Source organism: Olea europaea, chromosome 20, assembly GCF_002742605.1.
Source record: "Olea europaea var. sylvestris chromosome 20, O_europaea_v1, whole genome shotgun sequence".
Lineage (NCBI taxonomy): Eukaryota > Viridiplantae > Streptophyta > Magnoliopsida > Lamiales > Oleaceae > Olea > Olea europaea.
Genome location: NC_036256.1, coordinates 5,272,295 through 5,287,739, shown reverse-complemented (window position 1 = coordinate 5,287,739; position 15,445 = coordinate 5,272,295). Strand labels below are relative to the sequence as shown.

The 15,445-nt window shown below is 36.4% G+C and overlaps 1 protein-coding gene across 5 annotated transcripts; it reads left to right on the top strand.

The window, feature by feature from the left end:
• The first annotated feature begins 308 nt into the window (after positions 1 to 308).
• Positions 309 to 12,211, top strand: LOC111369482 (COP1-interacting protein 7). 5 transcript variants are annotated; one of them, XM_022991004.1, is made up of 14 exons: positions 309 to 652; positions 1,297 to 1,476; positions 2,446 to 2,566; positions 2,654 to 2,693; positions 2,971 to 3,023; positions 3,100 to 3,164; positions 5,624 to 5,776; positions 5,901 to 6,118; positions 7,243 to 8,822; positions 9,058 to 9,489; positions 9,541 to 10,053; positions 10,582 to 10,975; positions 11,709 to 11,774; positions 11,867 to 12,211. In XM_022991004.1, the coding sequence occupies exons 1-14, from the start codon at positions 594 to 596 to the stop codon at positions 11,932 to 11,934; spliced, it is 3,942 nt and encodes a 1,313-aa protein (XP_022846772.1). In that variant the 5' UTR covers positions 309 to 593; the 3' UTR covers positions 11,935 to 12,211. The 5 variants fall into 5 exon arrangements, with proteins under 5 accessions (XP_022846772.1, XP_022846770.1, XP_022846769.1 ...); XM_022991002.1 differs by having other exon boundaries at positions 3,100 to 3,155; positions 7,246 to 8,822; positions 9,058 to 10,053; XM_022991001.1 differs by having other exon boundaries at positions 3,100 to 3,155; positions 9,058 to 10,053.
• The last annotated feature ends 3,234 nt before the right edge of the window (positions 12,212 to 15,445 follow it).

Sequence of the window (15,445 nt, the reverse complement as noted above, 5' to 3'; positions counted from 1 at the left end):
TTTATAATTTTTTTTCACCTTTTAACCGTATATATATTTTTTAAAAAGTATCTTTCACTAAAAAAAAAAAAAAAAAAAAAGGGTATGCCAAGCAAGCTGTACATTTTATTACTCTAGTTTGTCCTTAATAATTATTTTTCCATTTCTTTTTAACTTTTCTTCCTAATTATATTCAACTTTTGAGAAATGAAATCCCAGAACTACCCTTCATTTCTCCTCTAATTACCTCAGGCGATATTCGGCGTCGAATCAATTACAGATATTTCTGTCTCCCCCATCCTCTCTGGTCCACTCTCTCGCTCTCTTTCTAAGAAGACGCTCACACACACACTCTCTCTCTCTCTCTCTCTCTCTACATATATATACAGTGTATACACCATTGCTGTGTGGTATATATATGCACACATTATCACGGGCTCTGAGTAGAAAGCTTCTCACAGCACAGAGCTCTTACACTACTAATATTGATGCCCTCTTTTTTCTCTTCCCTTTTTATTATAATACGTAAATGTTGAAGAAGAATTGAAGTTAATTTTATGAATTGTTATTTCTTGAGATCTGAAGCACTAGTGTTTGAAGTCATTTGATGAAAAATGAAGTCGAATACTCGGCTTAGTTCTGCTGTTTTTCAGCTCACTCCAACTCGAACTCGGTATAATTTATACTTTTTTTTTGAAATACTTCAGCTTCGTTCTATTTTTTTGTTTGCTGATGGATTATTGCAGTATTTATGCGACCTTTTGTGTGTTTGTTCGCATATGGTTTTGTTTTTAATCATTTGAGTTGAAGTCCCTCCTCCTTGTGGGCACTCTCCCCTTGCAAGCCAGTTTTAAGTGGACGTTACTTAGTTTTTGGCTGTTTAGTTAATAAAGCTTTCTGTCTTTTGCTTTCCGGAAATTTTGGAATGTATTTGTACATTTACGATGTACGATCCTTGTTGGTTCTATTCCTTTTGATATGGTAAGTACCGCTTCAATTTCCTGGGGATTTCTAATACCAAATTGTATTTCATGGAGTTCAACTATAAAAATGTGAGATGTCCAATTATTTGAATTTTTGTTGATATGTTGAAAATTGATATTGTTGTATTGGTGAGCCATTAACTTAAAATGTAAGGAATTTCGAGGTGCTATTATTGTATAAAAAATGAGTACTTAATATCTCTTAGTTTCCTCTTCTTTCTTTTATTTCTTTAAGGAATTGTTCTTAAAATATTACCGCTCTATGCTTGAGCACTTATCCTTTCATGTTGATAGTGTAGTTGTGATGCAAAGCTCATGGTCTTTTAATTTTCAGGTGTGACTTGTTTATCTTAGCAAATGACAAAAAAGAGAAAATTGCATCAGGATTGCTAAATCCTTTTCTAGCCCACCTAAAGGTTGCTCAAGACCAGGTTGCTAAGGGTGGTTATTCAATTTTACTTGAACCGGAAACTGACGGTGACACAACATGGTTTACAAAGGCCACTCTGGAAAGGTTTGTATGGCAATTTGATGTTCTTCTTGAATCTTGGTGGCATGTTTGTAGTCAATGTAACACAGTTTGCTCATTTTTTCATGTAACATCTTATTGACTTGCTGGAATTTAGTCTTCCTTTTGAGGAAGATAATCTAAATTCTTCCTTTAAAGGAGGAGACGTGATTTAGAATGATGGAAAAATGATGACATTTGTGCCTTTTCACTGATTACATTAAGTCAATAATTTCTAATGATGCTACAAAATGTTTCTGGTAGATATATTCAAGTTTTCATAACATTGATTGCTATGTTGATCTTTGGATTAAGAATTGCTGTTTCTAGTCAACTTGACAACTGATATATCCCTTTCTATCCTGTAGGAGAACTTTTGGACAATATTATTTGGAAGCTTTCTAAGAAAGCACAAAGTTGGAACAGTTCATTTAATATTAGTGTTCATCCGTCAAACAATAAGATCGAGTGCAGTGCAGAGCTGCACTCTTAAGCTGGCACTTTTTTAACACTGTTGCATGAAATAAATCCAACATATCTTTTATCAGAGTAGAGCAATCTCATTCCAAAAGACCATCTTCTGTGCCATTTTGCTCAAAAGACAAAACTTTTATGCAAATACATGCCTGAGATGTGCTTATGAGGAAAAAAGCCAGCCCTTTATGTATATCCTCTAACTGTTGCTGAATTTGCAATTAAACTGAATTAGATTCCTACAATCAAAATAACTTGCATTGCTAATACTTCTATGGGGACTTCCTTGTATCAATAATCTAAATGCATTTAATAGCACCACATAGCTCAGCTGTATTCTTTGCCTGTTATATAGGATAGTTTTTTTAACTTATAGAATCCCTGTAAAAGATTAAAGCTTTTCCATCATGAATGTTTTTGCTGTGAGGGGCATTGCTTGGTATTTTCTTTTCCTTTCGCAATACCAGATGAAAGATTCTAATACAAATGCTGCATTAATAGGTTTGTTCGATTTGTGAGCACTCCAGAAATATTGGAGCGTGTGCACACCATAGAATCTGAGATCTTACAGCTCGAGGAGGCGATTGCCTTACAAAGCAGCAATGATAATGGGCACAGCGTTGTAAAAGCACTGCAATAATTTCTTCTTTGTACTTAATCAACACCAGTTTTATGATTTTTCTTTTAATGTATTATGTACGTTTAACAGGTAGAAAACCATGAAGGAAAGCCTTTAGGCAGCTGCGAAGGTATTGGAATGAGCACATTTGTATATCTTCATGTTTTATGTACAAAAAAATTGTTTTCATATTTGTTTACTTGCTTGAGAAGGGATATACAATCTTTAGAGGTTTCTATTACACAACATTTAGCTTCACCCTTTCTTTCTGCCTATCTCAGTTTGTTTATTTGCTCCTCCCTTATGTCTGCATATTTGTGAATATTATTTTTTTCCAAAATTTTCCCATCAAGTAAAACATAATACTGGTAAATGATAACAGTGTTAACACCGAAAATTTTCCACAGGTAAGAAATCTTTGCCTGATGGTGGTGACGAAAAAGCGATTGTCCTTTACAAGGTGACTAGGCATTCAGTATTTTCTTCATTTGTTGCACTGGATTATATGTTCACTCTCTGCCTCATTTTACTGACAGCCTGGGGCACAACCACCTGAAGCAAATGGGTCATGCTTGGAGGAGGGGAATTCTAAGTATGCACTGTAAAACCCATCGTTGATTTTCCTATGCTAATTCACATGCTTCTCGTGGCATTACTTAAGTTTGTATTGCACTCCTTTATTCTTCGTGTCAACTGAGATCATTTGAGCTAGAAGTTGTGCATCATTTGTCATGAAAAGTAAGACATTATTGAAATGGGGCAATTTTTGGCAGAGGTCATATGGCGTACTTTACAGTTTAAGATTGACCTGACGTAATACATAGCTTTGCACTGTGGTTATTTTATATTTCTTCCTTAGTATAATTTACAGAAACCACATAACAATGCCCCCGTTTGAGCTCCACTTTTAACAAAAAATGAGTCTTGTAATAGTTTTTTTTTGAGAGCTCCATTTTTAACAAAAAATATGAGTTTTGTAATAGTGATTTTTTTGATATTGTGCGGTTAACGAGGAAAAAGTTTTGGATTTATGTAAATTATTTTATTGGAAGAATGTGAAAATTAGTTTGAGGGAAAGTGCATTTTGAGATAATGGGGCTCAAATAGGGCAATATGTTATTCTAATATCTATCAATTTGTTGTTAAATTTTTTTTCCTCTATATGAATGCTTGGATGTTGAAACATATACAAATTTATGTTAAGCACAAAAACTCCTCCTAGGGGGTATCTTCATAGCTTAACACTTTTTCTAAGCACTTTTTTGGTAAATATTTTAATCTAAATTTTAATCTATGTCAAAGTCAACAATTAATTTTAACCACATTTTATGGGATCCAAAACTTTTCAACCACATATTTCATCGACTTTTATTAAAATCTTCTAAAAATCTTATTTTAATTCCCACCAAACCAGGGCTAACAATCATATGAAATACCAGGATAATTGTCTAACATGCCACATGACATGTCATTTTTAGAGTTACATTTTAATTTTTGACACTCGAGACACATTCCTGACATGTCTCAAACACGCGTCGGACAAACTATTTGATGTCCTGTATTTCATGTTTATAAAATTCTCTGACATCTGAGAGACATGGAAAAATGTTTGTTTGAAAATTTCAAAATTTAGTCCTGATGAAATGCCATGAGTCATGAGTGGCTCCAAAATGTATGTTTAAAATTGTAAGTAGCGTTAAAGCAGGTGATACTTCAAAAAATAAACAAAGAAAGCATTCACCATCCAATTCATCTCATTGGTTGGTACAAATCTACCTTTTGGTAGCATGTAGAGATCCTTAATAGTTTATATTTTAATTGGTTGAAATGTACTGCTAAACAGTAATTATGGAAAAAAAATCATCGAATGACATGTAGTATTTGTTTTGTATCTACTGTATACACTTTTTGGTACATGAATATATTTGTTTCATTAGCACTAGAACTACAACTCAAAATTATCCTAATACCACAAATAATTACTTTGCAAAGTTCAATCATTCAACTTTTAAGATTCAAAATCAAAGCTGAAAAAGAGTATTAATTTGTTTGAAAATAGAAAAGTATAGAGATAATGATATGAAATGTAAATTTTAATGGATGTATCTACAGTGTGTATGTCTTACTTTTTTGGCATAATTTTGTGTGTTGGTGTCCAATCCGTGTCCATCCAGCATAGACCAATTTGAAATGCATTTTTATCTTTATTGTGTATTTGTATTGGGAAATGCTTGACCCCTATTTAAGAAGGGAAGGGATCTGACCTCCATATTCTCAAGGTTATAGATAGACCCTGGACTGTTGAACCCACTTCCAGAGTCATGTAGTGCTTTATTATATAGGATTCAATTTAACTCAAATACAAAAGAAACTCCCTGATACACCCCCCTTGCCACCTTCAGCAACAATAAAGAAGGAAGACCCCATCTTCAACAACAATAAAGAGAAAAAAAAAAAGGAAAGGAAAGAAAAGAAAAGAAAAAAGAAGAAAGCATTTTTCTCAGTTATGAGTGTTTCTTCTTATTGGCATTTTGTTTCTTCTGGCTGCTTATAGACAACTCCTATCTGCATATTTTTGCAAAATAGCTTCTAGATGCTTGCTTGATTACCCATTTGAAGTAACATTTAAACTGGCATATTTAATTATTTAGAATGGTCATTTCATACCATTGTGCCCTTCCATTTGCATGTGTGGAGTGATAGGAAGGTTGTTTGGAAGGAGTCATATCTCTAATAGTATTAGTGACCCTCGAATCTGATTTGTTTATCATTTTTTGCGATTGTCTTAAAATCATCAACAGTGTTCTTGAGCATAGGCAAGTTAGTTTCCTATTTTAAGTGACGTACAACGTAGTTTCAGAAAGAGAAAGAACGATATATTAGGAATTCTAATATCTAATGACTCGATATATTAGGAATTCTAATATCTAATGACTTACTCGTGAACATTAATATTTTGGTGATTGTTCTCTTCTATATGTATTTTAAACATTGTGTTGTAGCAGCTAACTTTCATACGCTAGCTTAATATGTTAATTTTTTGTTTACCTGTTGTAACAGAGTCCAGCTTTTGAAAGTCCTTGAGGCCCGTAAGGCAGTTCTACGTAAAGAACAAGGCATGGCCTTTGCACGTGCTGTAGCTGCAGGATTTGATATTGATCAAATGGCACCACTTGTGTCATTTTCTGAATGCTTTGGAGCCTCACGTTTATTGTAAGCTCAAAATTCTTGTTATGTCCCTGTCCTTCCCAAAAGGTTGTACAAGTGCTATTGATAACCTGAAGGAATTTTTATTTCTAGAAAATTAGCAGAGTAATGACCTATATCCATATGACAGGGAAGCATGCTCGAGGTTCATGCATCTTTGGAAGAGAAAGCATGAAAATGGGCAATGGCTTGAAATTGAAGCAGCAGAAGCTACATCTACTCAGTCGGACTTATCTGCAATGAATACATCTGGTGTTGTTCTTTCTGGTGTAGCCAACACGTATAATGACTCCAATTGCGAATTGGCTTCAGAGAATTATGGTAAATCAGGATCAGACGTTAATGCAGGTGAGAGATAAGTCTTGCTGAGGTGCTTAATAAAAAATATCTTCCCTATCATTGTGTTTGGCTTTTCCAAAATTAAACACCTTCATATTATTTTTCGACCCTTCATTATTCATATCCTTTGTATTGGTTGAAAATGTTGTCTTTGCTTTCCATTACACGTGAATGAGGCATGGTGTAGACAATTTGTTTAATTTTGGTGCCTAACAAGTCAATTCTATAGAGCCTTGCACCTTAAATTTCTTACTAAATGGGCTTTGGTAGAAAATCTATTTGAAACCTGTTTCTCAGAAATTTTCATCTAGTTTGGGTATTTAATTATGAACAAGAACAAAATTAATCACAGTTTCTTGGGATGGATCTTCAGGGGAATTATAGGTGGAGAGACCAGACCTCAGTAACCAGGTTGCTCAGGAGGATGTGCTGCCCTTAAATTGCTGTGTTAGAAATTCAATTGTATGCTAAATACATATATAATTTATCCTGGACTTCATGATGCACTTTATTGTTGTTTTAAGTGATTATAGGAAAATTCCCCCCGACTCACTAAAGATTTCATCTTACCTTCCCAACTATATTCCCATGTGTTTGAATTATCTTATTTACTATATTTAAAGTAGACGACTAAATGTATGGCAAACAATGAATTTCTTTGGATATTATAAAAATTCTTATGAACTGATATTCCCGTATAATCTCTCTGAAATACTATTCATTGTCGGGGTTCGACTGTGTGATAGAGAGGCCATTTTTGGAGGGGTTGAAGTGTTTGTTGATCTTGAGATGCTGATTTTATGCTTGTGAGATAACTAGTCCACCACCTTGACATTCAGAAAGAAATTAGCAACAAAAATAGAGCACTCTGCACAGCAAACCTGACAAGACAATTGCTCATGATATATCAAATCTATAGTTGTTAGTCTTATCTTTATTGTTAATCTTCACGCCTCAATCCTAGACTAGTACGTGTGTCCATCTGTTGTGAATCTTAGGTGTATGATAGGTTGTAGTGTGACAAAATTTATAGGGCCTGACAAGTCTTCAAATTCATACATTGTTTAAAATTGTTCCCCCCCCTCTCTCCCCCCCTATAATTTCATTTTTTCATTATTCATTTATGTTTTCAGTAGATCACTCAGTGCCAACTGGTCAACCAGAATATTCTCAAGGACAGTTTCCTCATATAATGTTTCCTCCATGGCCTGTACATCCTGCACCTGGTGCCGCACCAGTTTTCCAGGCATACCCTGTCCAAGGAATGCCATACTATCAGACTTACACTGGGAATAGCCCTTTATATCAGCCACCTCACCCACCCATGGAGTATTATCATCAAACAGGACAGATGAGACATCCAAATGATGATAGGAGTACCAAAACTGAGTCAGAAATATGGGAGACGGACAGAACAAGATCACAGGATGATATGGAGATTAATGAGGAAGTTTCACACAGTCGGGAACCACATAAAAAGGGTGGACGATTGAGTAAAAAGCAATCAGGCATGGTTGTCATTCGAAACATTAATTACATCACTTCTAAAGCGAAGAAATCTGATAGTGAATCAATCTCAGCTTCTGATTCTGAAACAGACACAGGAAATGAAGATTTTAAGGCTGGTGATGACGATGTAGTACATAAGAATAGTTCGAGATCTTCCAGAAGAAAAGGGAGCTGTCTTAAGTTCACAGATGAGTCATATCTAAATGATAAATCTGCGTTTGTTAGGGAAACAGGTGATGGAGACTGGCAAGCATTTCAAAATTGTTTACTCAGAGGAACTAATGAAGGTACTCGTACTGCCAATGAGGGAATTTTTGCTATGGAAAAAGATGTTAAAATAAAAAGACGAGTAAATGCTGCAGGCAATGATCCGTTGGCTCGTGGTGGACGTGATCCAGGTGAAATACAAGACACTAGGATGATTGATATACACAGAATCAGTGGAAGTATGTCTCAACGGACTAGAGGATCACGTGATGAGGTTCTATTCTCGAGAGGGGATAATGATTTTCTTGGACGGGATGATGAAATTAATATGCAATTTACAGAAACAAATGGGAGGAAGATTTTATCTAGGGGAGCAAATGATGATTTTATAATAGGCAATCGAGAAAACCAATTAAATTTTGGGAATTCATCAGATCCACTAGCTGTGGAAGGTTTTGAGGGTTCCCTCAATAAGATGGATAGAGAATTATCACATGGTCTGGCTGATGAAACATTTATAGTACCATTTGGGTCAATGTCAATAGATCAAGTTGGAGTAGGAGATAGAACTGCTATTAATATGGATTCTGAGTATCAATCAAAGCATCAAAAGTCGGATAGCATTTCTGATGGAATTAGGAACCAAGTCAATTATGAGCCTGTTGATTTGAGCCTGATGCCGGAACGCAGGACTGAAAAGAGTTCATTTGGATATGACCCTGCTCTTGATTATGAAATGCAGGTTTATGGTGAAGGTGAAGATTCTAGTTCAAAGGAGAAAAGGGAAAAAAAAGAAATCAACGTCAAGGGAGGGTCAAGGAAATCTGAGAAGGATAAGAGGTCAAAGGTTCCTTTGGATTCTTCAGATAAGAAAAGAACTGGAGGACCTCTAAGGAAGGGGAAATTACCAAAGACAAGTACTTTAGAGGATGCACGTGCACGTGCGGAGAGGTTAAGATCCTACAAAGCTGATCTCCAGAAAATTAAGAAAGAGAAGGTACATCTAGCCTCTTGTTTCTTTGATACTCTTGAGCACACTTGACTAAGTAGATATAGTATAGATGCTTTGCAATAACCAACATGACTATGTAAACTCGTTCCTCATCAAAGTTATTGTTTTCCTTCTCAGTACTTCTTTCGGGATTACTAGACATGTCATATTTAAGTATTCATGTTTTGGATTCCTTTTTACTCCTATAAACTTCGATGTTCTAAAGCTCATTTCTCTACAGGAAGAGGCAGAACAAAAGCGCCTTGAAGCATTAAAGCTGGAGAGGCAAAAGAGAATTGCAGTGAGAGGCAGCTCCACATCTGTGAAGTTTTCGGTACTCTCACCGCAAACAAAGGCATTTCCTACAAAACTTTCTCCAATTGCTAATGGATCAAAGTTCAGTGATTCAGAACCTGGCTTATCATCACCCTTGCAGAGATCCAAAGTCAGAACTTCACTTGGATCCAGCGAGTCACGAAAATCTGCTAAAGCCAATAAATCAAGTGACAGTAGCCAGTTGGCAGGGGATACGTTGAGTAGGTCAGCATCATCATTGTCTGAGCCGAAAAGAGAAAACAATATTGTTACACTTGATTCAAAGGCTTCCATGGCACGGATCAGGAGATTATCAGAGCCCAAAAAAATCAGCAACCACCCTGTTACTTCAATGAATGTACGAAGTGCTGAAGTAGCTTCAAAGCGAAACCCTGTTACTTCAATGAATGTACGAAGTGCTGAAGTAGCTTCAAAGCGAAAGCTTTCTGAAGGGCCTGAGAGGAACAAAATATCTGCTATCGTTAACCTTGATAAAACTAAGGCTGCAACTCTACCTGAACTGAAGATTAAAACAACAAAATCACCTTTAAATATAGGTCATAACAAATCAGCAGTAAAGGGAACACATAAATTGAATGGAATAAAGCCTACTGAATCTTCTGAAAATGTTGAAGTATCTGTAAATGATCCGGATACTACATATCATAGTGATGTAGAGGACAACCCAATAGTTGAGAAAACTGTTGTGATGCTCGAGTATGAGAAGCCATCTATTCCTATTTTACATTCATCAGAAGAAAAGATGGGGCTACAGTGTCAACATAATGATAGTCATGACACTGGAGAGAAAAGTGGCATGATAACTGCATTTGCTGCCATACATACAGTATCTTCACCCATGGATGGAGTTGATAGAGATCCCCTACCCAGTGAAGACCAAAATCAATCACATTCTTACGAGGTAGAATATTCAAAATTGAGAATTCTTGTGTTTATCGTAAGCTGAAAATTATTTTACTGTAGATTAGAATATATTATTCAACTTTCTGCATGTTTTATATTTTCTTTCTCACATCATTCATATTGATTTTGCTTAACTCTAATATAGGTTCTGAAGAAGGGAAATATACTTTCAATGGAATAGACATGCATACTAAGTTTAAAATTGATGTTAATTAACACTTGTTGAGCATGTTACTGGTTTTCCTTAGGCTTTGTTCAGCAAGTGGGAGTTCGTAGAGGGATACTTAGAGATATGACAATTAATTTTCATGATATGCCCCTTCATTTATGACAAAAAATGAGATGCTCCATTCCATCAAACATGGAATAAAACTTGTGAGGAAGTAGCTGACTTTCTATGATGAATATAGATCTATGTAATTACAATTCAATTGAATAATTTAGAAGTACAACCGTACACACTATGCTACATGTACAAAAAACTATGTTATATCTGGTTTACTGATATATTATACTATGATACAAGGTGAAGAAAGATTATTCAGATGACCCTTCTGGTGCAGCAAACACCATCTCTGCTGAAAAACCTTATCAGGCCCCATATGCTCGTGTCTCCTCCATAGAAGACCCTTGCACTGGAAACTCAGAGTACGGTAATGCACCTACGGCAAGCTCAGAATTGATGTCAAGAGTTGAACAAACTACCAGTGCACATGTTCCTGATGTTAAAATCCTCAGGGTAGGCAAGAATCCAGAAACTTCTGAAAAGACTCGAGTAAAGGAATCAAAAGGTCTTAGACGGCTTTTAATGTTTGGAAAGAAGAATAATTCTTTAACTGCTCTAGATCGAAGTGTTGAATCAGACAGCACAAGTTTTGAGCAGGACGATATTGGAGGACGTACTGCTTCTTCGAGTGAAGGTGATGCCCATTTATCTACCTTTTAAACTTCATTCCAATAAAATAAATAATGCATGGTTCTGCTTAATCTCAAACAATTACCTCATTTAATTAGCATAAGCAAGGTCTTTTAGTGTTGCAAAGATGGTATGCATTTAATCTTAAGCATTAGTTGCACCAAATTGCTTTTTTCCAAATGCCTCATTCTGTAGTATTTCTCAATATTCTGAAAATAAATTATTATTTCGACGATTAGTTCTTCATGATAAAACCATCAAAATATCACCTTACTTTCTGTTGTCTGCCATGACCTTCTAAATGTTTGTCATTTGTGCTCATCAAGCATTCTATTGAAATTGACTCAGTCCTCCAGTTTATAGATTTTAGAGCTGAAAGTCTTGTATAATATTTCATTTTCTTCAAAGTAGGGTACTGTTGAGATTCCAGGATCAAACAAATTCTGCAAGTTGTTACAATACAGATTAAGCCCTTGTTTGGCCCCCCAATTTCTAAAACTCATTTATCCTCGAACTCATTTTCAACAACATATTTTATGATGTCCACAACTTTTATCAACTTTTTAACCACACATTTCGTTAACTTTGATCAAAATCTACTAAAAATTTTATTTTTAGTGAAACCAAACAGGGGTGAAGTATATCTGACACATTCAGTCGACTTTGTCCTGATCATGCAGAATTTTAATAGTTTCATCACTGAACTTCAATTTAACTCTTTTTTTTTTTTTTGTCAGTTCATACATTGAAGAATCTAATCTCACAAGATGGAACACCCACTGCTAGCAATGCTTCGCAGAAGTGTAAGCTTGTGATACCTGTTAAGTTTAATTCTTGAACGGAAATGAAGTCAGGATCTTATTTTATTTCTTTATTTTTGTAAATTTTGCTACAGCTTCTCGCCATTTCTCTTTGTTATCACCCTTTCGGAGCAAGACAAGTGAAAAGAAGCTAGCACAATGAGGAAAAGAAGCTAACAATGATAATATCATTCTTGTTAGAGGTGAAGTGTTGTTTTCGCAGTGACCCTTGTTGACGTGAAATGTGATTTTTATGTTGAATTGTTTAAATCTCCTGTTAATCTGTGTTGAAATACTCTGGAGAATACTGGGATGAAAAATGAAAATAGATCTTTATATATCTGCAAACCGTACTTCAACTGAATTTTCAATGATTTTACGACTCTGTAATAACTACTTTTGAGTTCCTTGTCGGTCCATGAAGGTTTGTCTTCTCGTCTTATAAGCTTGCTGGGCACCATTTCTTTATATTTCGGTCTATAGGCGAGTTTAACTTGGAGCATTTCCATTGCAGCTACGGATTGTTAAAAAAAAATTATGCAACATCGCCAAAATTAACGTTCCTCATAAAATATCTCTAATGCGTGATGAGATGGACAATGTCAAGTTGATGTGGCAGAAATTTGAAGTAGACAATTGTAAGGATTAAGGTGACTGTCGCCATTTAGAAGCTTGGCAAATTATTAATGATGGTTAGAAATAAGCACCCCCACAAAATCTTCGTTTCAATACAAAATACAAGTCCTGGCATCACATAAATAATTATATCTGAACTTGGGGGATTATTGTTACACCTCATAATTTGAAGCATCTAGTGAAAGCCACTTGAAGACAATAGTTAACGGTAACCCAATGGTCAGCATGAAAAAGCTAGTTATCGAAGCACTGTTTCACCATCCCGAAGCGCTATCTCCTTGTTCCAAAGCTTGTCTACCGAAGCGCGCACTCATTATTTCGAAGTGCTATGTCATTGTTTTGAAGCCTGTCTACCTAAGCACTACCTCCCGTTCGAAGCCCTCTTTAAAGTCGAAGCACCCGCTGTCTTTCGAAGAATCTATATAGTATCTCTATGAATGATTGATGTAACGTTTATATTAATAAATGTCAGTATTATTAGCTTATGTGTAGGGTGATTGACCCGTTGTCAATGTATAAAATGCATTGCAGAAAGTGACGTGATGCCTTGGTTAATGAGATGAGACCACATGGTCTTGATCCAATGGTTAGCACGTTAGCCCAAACTCTATGTATAACAACTCTTAACATCTGAAAGAATGCAACATTATATATTTAAAAAAACGATCAAATCTTCTCTTTTGTTTATTCCATTTTTATTTGCTTAAATTTACGTTACTTCTACTTTGGTGGAATTATTTGTGATTGATTGTTTGCTTGTTTGTAATTATCTTTGATCATATTGTTGGTGCTTAAACATATTTGTCTCACGTCATAGAGCATCTCGCCCATTCAAAAGTGTCATCCTTTTTCATCTGAATTTTTGATCAAAATGTGTTGGAATTTGCTTGTGTGGACACGAGTGGGCTCATCATCTGCTGTCCATGTGATCAATACGAAAAACGGGGTAATAGATTGGCGCCGTCTGATGGAAGCCACACATTAAACCACGAAAATTTAGCAGAGAAAAGGCTAGTGGAAAGACAATCTTTGGAGGAATTTCTTGCCGTTGAAGAAAGGTAGGTATTTCTTGAAGGAAGCGTCACCAAGAACTCCAAGAGGAACCATTTTACTAAAGTCAGGTACATTCCTCGAAGAAAGGAATATTGTTCATTGCCAAAAAGCCCAGGTAATTGAAAAGAAGAGTCACTATGAGTTCAAATAATGAAGAATCTACACCTCGTAGGACTAGGGAACACTCTTAAGAAGGGAAATCCTCATGCTACTCCATCAACTTGCCACTGATTTCACTAGCCACATAGGTAAGAAGGATCAAGAGTTGGGTCTAGAATTATCGACAGCAAACATGTAGGACATAACTCAACAAAATATTGCTATGCATGAGTTGTTAAGGAGCATGAAGGGCAGGGAAAATGATACCCATTTCCTTCTTATGCAGCTCAAGGTTCATCCTACACGAACCGTTACAAGGAAGCTACTACCATGATGGCAAGGAAGAGGTTCAAAGCCAAATGACTGATTACCATACTACATCAGGAAGGAAGCCCCTCAGGAATGGGAAGTTAGGATTGATACATCCACAAACTATGATAGTGATTGGCCCAACAAGGTCCCATTAAACTTTCCTCTAAACTACGACCTAGAAGGTGTGTCTTAAAGTCCATAAGTGTCTATACAAGATGAGCCCCCGAAAGCCTAGAAATAGGCAAACCCAACCTTCTCTACCTAGAGAAAGGCAACAGCGACCTCCTCGGTTTGAAACACAAAACCAGCCTGTTTATGACAACATGCCTCAGATCTTCTACCCAGAAATAGGAGTGAAAAGAGGGCAAGCTAGGAACCAAGTAGGACTATCTCAACCATCTTGGGGAACTCAAGTGAGAGAAGATGAAGGTTCTGACAAACTATAAAGGTCTTGTGACCTTGATTATGATGATAACAACCTGCCATTCTCCCAAGGATTAGAGGTGCCCTAATCCCGAACCACTTCGTACTTCTAAAGATTCCCAACTATGATGGAGGAGGCGACCTTGCGAAGCACCTTAACAACTTCAAAACCTACATGAGCCAAGGGGCTCCACTTCTACTATGAAATGCAAAGCCTTCCAATTTATCCTAAGCGAAGCTACTGAAGTGTAATATACTTGACTTCCCGAAGGGAGCATTCGAAATTGGCCAGAATTCAAGAAGGTTTTCTTGGAACGCTTTGCTACTAACAAAGAAGTAAAGGGCCAATACAACGCTTGCAGGACATAAGGCAACAGTAAGGGGAGTCGTAGAAAAACTTTTTATCTCGTTTCGCTGATGAAATGACCTATTGCGTGTAAGTTATCGATAAGGCGGCACTGTCAGCCATAAGAGGTAGGCTGAATATAAATCATCTCTTTTGGAGAGATGTACAAAACAAGGACCCAACCAACTATAATGCCTTGCTGGAAATGATAAGACGAGAGATTATCAATGAAGAATTCAGAGATCATTGAAATAGCACCACCTAAGGACTTTCACTCCCTCAAATGCAACGAGGAAAGGATCCCACCTATCACTTGATGGATCACCAGGTAGGACAGTCAACCTCCCTCAACCTGGACAAGTGCTAGCTACAAAAACACTGTAGTACCTACTTCGGCATATGAGGAAGTGAACTAGCATTGAAACCTACCAAAGAGAACCAAATCAATGATTCTCTCAAATGGGGAAAAGCAGATAACGAAATAGGAACGAAATGTCCCTCTATTGTACCTACCACTACTTATAAAGCTACTGCTAATTATAGAGATATCTCACTACACCCTTCAAATCGACAATCAGAAGAAGAATAGGCATTCCTGAGGAGACACACCCCTCCTTACGCCTGTCAACAACCTAGGAATGATGAGACAAGGCATCCTGTTAGGATTGATCTCTGGCAAAGGCAGGAAAATGATAGGGAAAGACCCAGGAAAGGCCAAAGGCAAAGGATGAGCCACCGACCAATAATGGTCATGAACCCATTCAAGAAACTGACACAATTTTTGAAGGCCTATATGTTAGAGGAG